Raw genomic sequence first — 7207 nt, forward strand, 5'->3', positions numbered from 1 at the left:
AATTGATTATAAATCAATTAAAATATAAAAAAAGAATATTTCTATTTCCTGGTTCAAACAAAATCTCAAAAAAAAAAAAAAGACATTCTTTTGCTGCAGTGGCCCATGTGGATCTGGGTAGTAAAAACTGATGCTGCAGCCACACCAAAGTCTCCATGTTGTGCATTGACTGCCTTATGCCACTCCTAACATTTATTCTTACGGTTTTGATTCAGTGCACTCTCCGTTGTGGTTTGAAAGTCAGATTGGTCACACTCTTTCACTCTATGAGCTCTGAGTAAATTGAGAAATACCCAGATTTCTGGTGGAAACTTAGTACAATATTGACTCTATTATTGGTGAAGCTGCCTTGTATCCCAGACTACAGTGGTCTTCCTGCTATTGCCTCCATTGGTAAGAATTTACCTACCTAGCCATAGGTACTGCTCCTAGAGAGTGCCTTGCCCATCTGTTTTGTTTAGTGCTTGGGAAAAAGAAGAAAAGCTGGTCAGATTAATCCAGAGGAGGAGAAAGGGAGAGTGAGCATTATGTTCAAACTGAAGAAATGGTCCCTGTAGGGGCCTGGAGTCACAAATTGCAGAAGTCTCCACATGCTTGAGGGATTGACTATCAGGGTAATTGCTGAAAATGAAGACCTTCCCACAATTAAGCCTGAAGGGTATAGGGCCTAGAGGGAACCTGAGTTGACCACAAACACAAAAGAGAAGGTGACTTGACTCCATTCATTACAGAAAAATTTACTGACTGCTAACTTGTGCCAGGCATGTTGTTCTGTGTGTAGGGGATTCAGCAAATTAACAAAATTACCATATTCCTATTTGTGTAGAAGTTACATTGTTCATAGGATAGGGTACAAACAATAAGCCAAATAAGTAAAAAAATATATGTATACACACACACACACACGTACATACACTATGATATTGGGTAATTAGGGGTAAAGAGAAAAAAATAAAGCAAAGAAGAGGGTTGGGGTGTGTTGGTGTGCTGAGGTACAATTTCAGAAAGGATAGTCAGGGTAGGTGATATCTGAGTCAAGATCCAGAGGAGATGGGGCCACTGGGTAAGAGTTCTCTGCAGAAAGGTACCAGCAGGTGGAAACAACTAAGGGTGCTGGTGCCTGTGGATATAGAACAAGGAGTAGTAAGAAGGCCAGTGTGAAGAAGTAGGATGTCAGAAGAGGCAGTAATGGGACTGGTGATGATAGGAAGATAAACTCACACCCTGTAAGCCATTGCAATGACCCAGGTGTTTACTCCTTGAGAGAGTCAATGGAGTATCCTGTTTCCAAGGGAAACATGGCCTGCTCTACCTTTTGGCTAAGGTAGGGGTCTTATGTTTAACATAGACTGAATGGGAGCAAAGCTCATAATTCTTTGTGCTTCTGAGGAAATAAAAGAGTCAGTAGGTAGGAGGATATGACTTTTCTAACTAAAAAACCCCACTTAACTGACTGTCCAAAAGTGAAACTGGCTGCCCAGTCACCTTGGAAGTTATAGTCAGGAGCTGGTCACTGGCACTTGCAGCAGATGCCCAGGGATATTGGAGCTGTGAAATTCCTATATCAAATAAGCATCTAGACCCTATGACATCCCACATTCCTTCCAATACTGAGTGTCTCTGATTCCATAGCATGTATCACCTCAGTCTCCCCCAGTTAGAATATAAGCTCCATGAATGCAGGGAGTTTCGTCTGTTCGGTTCATCGCTCTATTTCTGCAGCTCAAATAGTGTCAAGCATATACAGACACTCAGTTATTTGTTAAATATAGGAATTCTCTGCTAAACTTATTGCAGGACCCTGAGCAATGCACTCTTCTTCTCTGCACCTCAGAGAGTAAAAAGTTGGATTCGATGTCATCTAACGATCTTTCCAGGTCTGCCAGTCTGTGATCCCATTTCATACTGTGAGCCATTGTTCTAAAGGGCTTTGTGGGCTATGGGGTATATGAAGGGGTGATCCTGGGGAGGAAAGGCATGGATTGGTAGGGGCAAGCCTGAGTCAGAGAGAAGTGAACAGATAACTTCTGGGGCTGGGGACCAGGGCAGTCTCTGAAAATAAGTGTGAATGTCTCTTTGAGATGCAGGGGGTTCTAATTCCTATAAGGGTGTTTCCCTAGACACTGAGGGTACAGGATACTGAGGACCCACCCCAAGCATGTTGTCTTTGCCTCATTTGAGCCAGCCTGAACAAAGTGTTCACAGGTCCCTGAGATTGTCATGGGAAAAACAGCAAAAATAGCAGCAGGGACTCCTTTTAAGTGTATTGAAAATACAGTTTTTTACCTGGATGAAGTGCACAATGAGAACATTTCTTTACATGAAGAGTTCCCTTGAGGCACAGCATTACTGTGTGTCCCCAGATCCCCACAAGGCAGTGATTTCATGTCCCCCTGAGGTTTAGTAGCTGCGACCATCAACAGGTTGACTGACAGGGCTCAGATTTGCTACCAGATAAACCAATGAGACATGAATTATATCGATTGAATACAGAATCAAATATAAAAAAGACGCATGTTGGGCAACTGCAACAATTTTATTCTGCATTTAGGTTCAGTTTATTTCAAGGAAAAGAATGTTTTCAATATCAAGAGGCATGCATGTATGTGTGTCTTCCATGCTATTATTTTTTGTAAGTAGCTTTCACTGCAGATTAAGAGTTCAGGTTCATGGTGACCTAGGAGGAAAAAAAAATAACAGCTAGAATTTTATTACTCATTAGTTGAGAGGCTCTTGCCATGAATTATCTCAATTACTTTTTATTTTAATGATAACAGGTTGATACTATTGTTGCCTTTAATCTGCATGTAGAAGCTGAGGCTCAGAGAGGGTCTGGCACATGGTCATAGAGTTAGTAGAGGACACAGTATTTGAACTCAGGTCTAAGTTCTGAATCCAGATGTACATGACATTGAGAGGAATACTCAAAAAGGATTGAGTCTTTGCCTTTCAAACTAAAAACTAGAATACTTACCATTATAACTGCAAAAGAATAGTGTTTTAAATGAAAAGGATCTATATTTTCTGGCAGATGATCTCAGTGTCACTGGGACATACTGAAAAAACAGAAATACTAATTCTAGGGATTTCAGCTATTGGGACTCTGTTCTTTCTCCAGAGAGTAGAGTCGTCACGATCTCCTGTGAGTTTTTTTATGATACAGACCCAGGGAGGGCTAGGGTGTGACCTACACCCCTGCAATACCCAGCCATCTGTCCTGCCATCAAGGTACTAGGGCAATCACCTTCTTCCTGGAGTCATTTCACTGCTCAGAACTGAAGTTCCCTGCTATCCTGGCCAAAGGCTTCGGAGCCCACATTGTTAGGCACAAAGTTTCTCTTAACCACGCTCCCAGATCTGCTCAGCCAGCCTGCTATCTTGTGGGTCACACAGGTGGCAGTGTCGCAGGATCTCTTCTGGGCAGTGATGCTGTTTTATAGAAGGAGAAAATGAGAAAGCCAGTCAGTGAGAGGTTGAGGGTGGGTGCCTGCCCCATGGGACCTTCAGTGGAAAATTACTGTTCTTGAGAGGGACCAATGAGCCTTAAATGTTTCTGCTAACCAAAAATCATCACAGCAGAAAATCATAGGGCATTAGGGAAAATGCCATAATTACTCCCTGCAGATATTTCCAGAGGTGTCAGAAAATGCAACGGTGGCTCTGGGTCACTGGCCTTGGAACACAGAATGGTAATAGCAATCTTTCCTGTATAAATAAATTAAATATCAACCAATGCTTTTGAGACCAGAGAAAATTATGGCATTATACCCAATCTCATTCTTAAAGATATGCCTTCCTGGTAAGCCAGGGGTGAGGGTAAGCTATGTTCTTGGAGAGGTGCAGGGACCTACCTGAAGTCCTCTGTCTCCTGGTCCAGCTCACTGACCTTCATCTGTACGTAATCCTTCACCATGGCAGCCAGTAGGAGGCACATTTCCTCCTCGGTGAGTGTAGCAGGATCAAAGTCACTCTCCAAGTCTGACCTAGGAAGGGGAAGCAAGTCCAACATCTGCTCTGAGCGTTTGCCTACCTTCTCCCCAGGATATAAAGCCAGGTTTCCTGGTTTCTCTACCTCCCCTTAGGATGTGGCTGCCCCAACTTTCAATGGATAGGACATAAGCCCAGTGTCCATTCAAAAATTATGCAGCTTCCACAGGAGTTAGGCTCTGTTGTGACCACAAAGAAATGGTTTGCTGGAACTGGATCATATAGGCTTATGAAAGCCGATGGTTAGATTTTCAGGAATATGCACTTAATGTTAAATACAGATATTATTCAAAATAAATGCTAATGATAGTTTGAATCTGAAAATGGTTTCAGTTTAATTTGAATGAGGGTGAGAAATTAGATGAATAGATTGCATATCAGATTTAATAACAAATTTATTGGCAAAGCAGCAATTAGAATGCAATCTATTTCTCAAATTATGGTTAGATTAGTAACTATGTTTGTGAAAGATGCAGATGTTTAAAAGCAGTAAAATATGCTCTAAGTTTGAATGAGGTATATGAAATTTATATAAATGAGTATTGTATACCTTATGTCTATTTGTAAATTGTGCTATATAACTTTGTAGCACCAAAAGTTTATGATAAACTTATATACACATTTACATTCATGCATTCATACCCTACCACACATTCCCCCACCTCCACCCACCAAGAGCCAGATGCAACACAGTACTACTGAGAACACAGACTTGTATGATTCCAGGGACTGTAGGGGTGGGAGCATTCCTATCAGGGCTCTTACCTGAGTGGTGCTGCTTGGAACATGCCCGCCTGGTACAAGACCAGGATGCTGAGGACCAGGAAGGGGGATAACTTCCAGAACCCCATGATGCCTCTCTGCAAGGGAAAATGATGTCACCCTGCAGCAGTTAAATATCTATGAGCCTGTAGACCCAAGCTCTGCTCCTGCCTCTCCCTCTAACTTCCTGGCGTCCTGGATTCAGGCTGGTCATGTCATTTCCCTTCACCATTGTTTCCTCCTCAGCAAAGTGGACTGCTGGAAGATCCAGTAAGCCTGTAGCACACCTGGTTTATCAAAGAAACCTTACAAGACAACTGAGTGATGAGGTCTCAGTCCATAGCCCACTCCCCAACACCCACACACTCTCAAATACAAACTGTTGGCCAGGACTCCTCTGAGGACAGACTTGGAGTACCATGTCACCACAGCTTTTCCTATAATGCAACACAGAGCTATTCCCACCCCACCCCTGCATTGCGGGGATTTTGCTCATACCAGGCAGGGGGCAAGGAGTAGAGAGGACATATCTGCAGTTTGAATCTCTGAGAAACCAAAGAACCAAATTCTACAGTTCACCTGATCCACATTTTGGCAAAGAGTACCCTGTAAGAAGCAAGCTGGTAGAGTCTCAACTTGAGACCCGGGATTTAAACTGGGGGGGAAAATCTCCCAGAACCTGCAGCTGGGGCTTGCGTTTAATGGTTACCTGCCCCTGGTCTTTGCACCTATTTGCCACCTGCTTGCATTGTCCCAGGCTCCGAACCCATTTCCCTAGGCACAGGGCGTGATCTGTGAGCGCACAGTCCCCAAATCTATTCCTGCATCCTGCTCTGCAAGAGATGCCTGCGACGCTCCAGCATCCCAAATGGACCTAAGCACGTGTGCGGCTGGAGACAGCGAGACTGGAGCCCGCTTCAGCACGGGAAGAGTGGAGCTGGGAGTCTGCGAACTGAGAGCATCCTGTGTTACCTGTGAAAGGAGGCTGCGACGAACTGCGGATTAACACAGATAGCGTGATGAACAGTCCCAGACAGAAGTGGATAGAAATTCTGAGATGGGAAAAGAGATCAGCTAAGAAAAAGTGACGGAGAGAGAGGGAAGGGAGAAGAGGAAGAGAGAAACACAATCACAGCCAAGCAGGAATCTCCAGCTTACCTGGCAGCAGGAACCAGGTGGCTGGGAGCAGAAGAGGGAGCCGCGGCAGTAGCTTTGGCGTCAGGCGATGGCACTGTGGAAGAAGTGGCAGAGACACGACCTAGGCAGTGCCTCTGATTCCTCCCACACCAGCAGCTGCTCTTATTCCCGCTGCTCTGAGTCTGGGGTGGTTCAAGAGCTCCGGGCAACCAATGAGGGGAAGGATCCTGAGCCCCAGAAGGATTGTGTCACCACTTGCGTCTAGAACCTGGAGCATCCGGAAGGACCACCCCTGTTGTATTTGCATTGAGGTCACTGATGGAGGGGGTGGAAGGGGAGAGTGGGGGGCGCTGAGGACCAACGAAAAACACAGGTAAAGTGAGCAGGAATTTGAAGACAGTTTGACGTCATGGTAAACTTCACCTGTTCGATTCTGCGGGTTTTGAACACGCACCCGACTCCATCCCTAGGTGTGCGATCTTGTAGGGCAGAGTCCAGCATTACAGGTAATCCTGGCTCCCCGAAATCTAACTGTAAACCCCACTAAAAATGCCACTTGCAGGTTAGTGCACAGCAGAGTTGATGATTCTGTGCTCAACCAGGGTGTCTGATTCAAGCAGCTGGAATTACCCACCCGGGGGCAGAGCAATGGGAATCAAGAGGTAGAGGTTCAAGAACTTGTCAGACTTGAACTTATTCCAGCTGTGCCTTTTCCAGGCAGTAAGATCATGGGCTAGAAACGTCTAACACCTCAATCTACTCATCTTTGAAATGGAGATCAGACTCCCGTGTTAAACCAATGTTCTCATTGGTAACCATGTACCTGTTTCCCAGCTAGGTAGGGACTGGAAGCGCTTCCTGAGAAAGCTCAAGGGGGATTCTGTGGGATCGCATCCTACTTTCCCACTCCCCACCTTGTGTGGATTCCTAGAGTCAACGCTGGGTGGTCCATGTGTGGGGAAGGAGGGGCAGGATGCCCCGCTGGGCTTGAGCAGGGAGGTTCGAGCCATAGATGCTTCCCAATCCTTCAGGCGCACTTCCAGCCCCGCCCCTTCCCCTCCACCTTTCATCACTGAAAACTCACCCACCTTCCCACTTGCCTAACTGCTCTTTGCTTCTGGCTGCTGTTACCAAGATGTTACAGTGGCTTGATATCAGCCCCTCACCCAAATCTACCGCAATTCAGTCCTTTGCTAGAAAGCCCACCAAGCTTGACAATACCAAAGAGTCTTGCGGAGTGTAATCCTCACATTCAATTCCAGCCATACTCTTACACACACACAAACTCAGAGTTGTCTCCAAACATGTGCCCACTCCCAAA

At 45.2% G+C, this 7207-nt stretch overlaps 1 protein-coding gene across 1 annotated transcript; it reads right to left on the bottom strand.

The window, feature by feature from the left end:
- Positions 1-2525: 2525 nt before the first annotated feature.
- Positions 2526-5986, bottom strand: LOC105086684 (calcitonin receptor-stimulating peptide 2). Its single transcript, XM_010977240.3, has 5 exons — positions 5908-5986; positions 4753-4847; positions 3852-3983; positions 3245-3429; positions 2526-2677 (listed from the first exon to the last, which is right to left on the bottom strand). Exons 2-4 carry the CDS (start codon positions 4836-4838, stop codon positions 3270-3272), a joined length of 378 nt encoding a protein of 125 aa, XP_010975542.2. The 5' UTR covers positions 4839-4847; positions 5908-5986; the 3' UTR covers positions 2526-2677; positions 3245-3269.
- Between the last annotated feature and the right edge of the window lie 1221 nt (positions 5987-7207).

Source organism: Camelus dromedarius, chromosome 12, assembly GCF_036321535.1.
Source record: "Camelus dromedarius isolate mCamDro1 chromosome 12, mCamDro1.pat, whole genome shotgun sequence".
NCBI lineage: Eukaryota > Metazoa > Chordata > Mammalia > Artiodactyla > Camelidae > Camelus > Camelus dromedarius.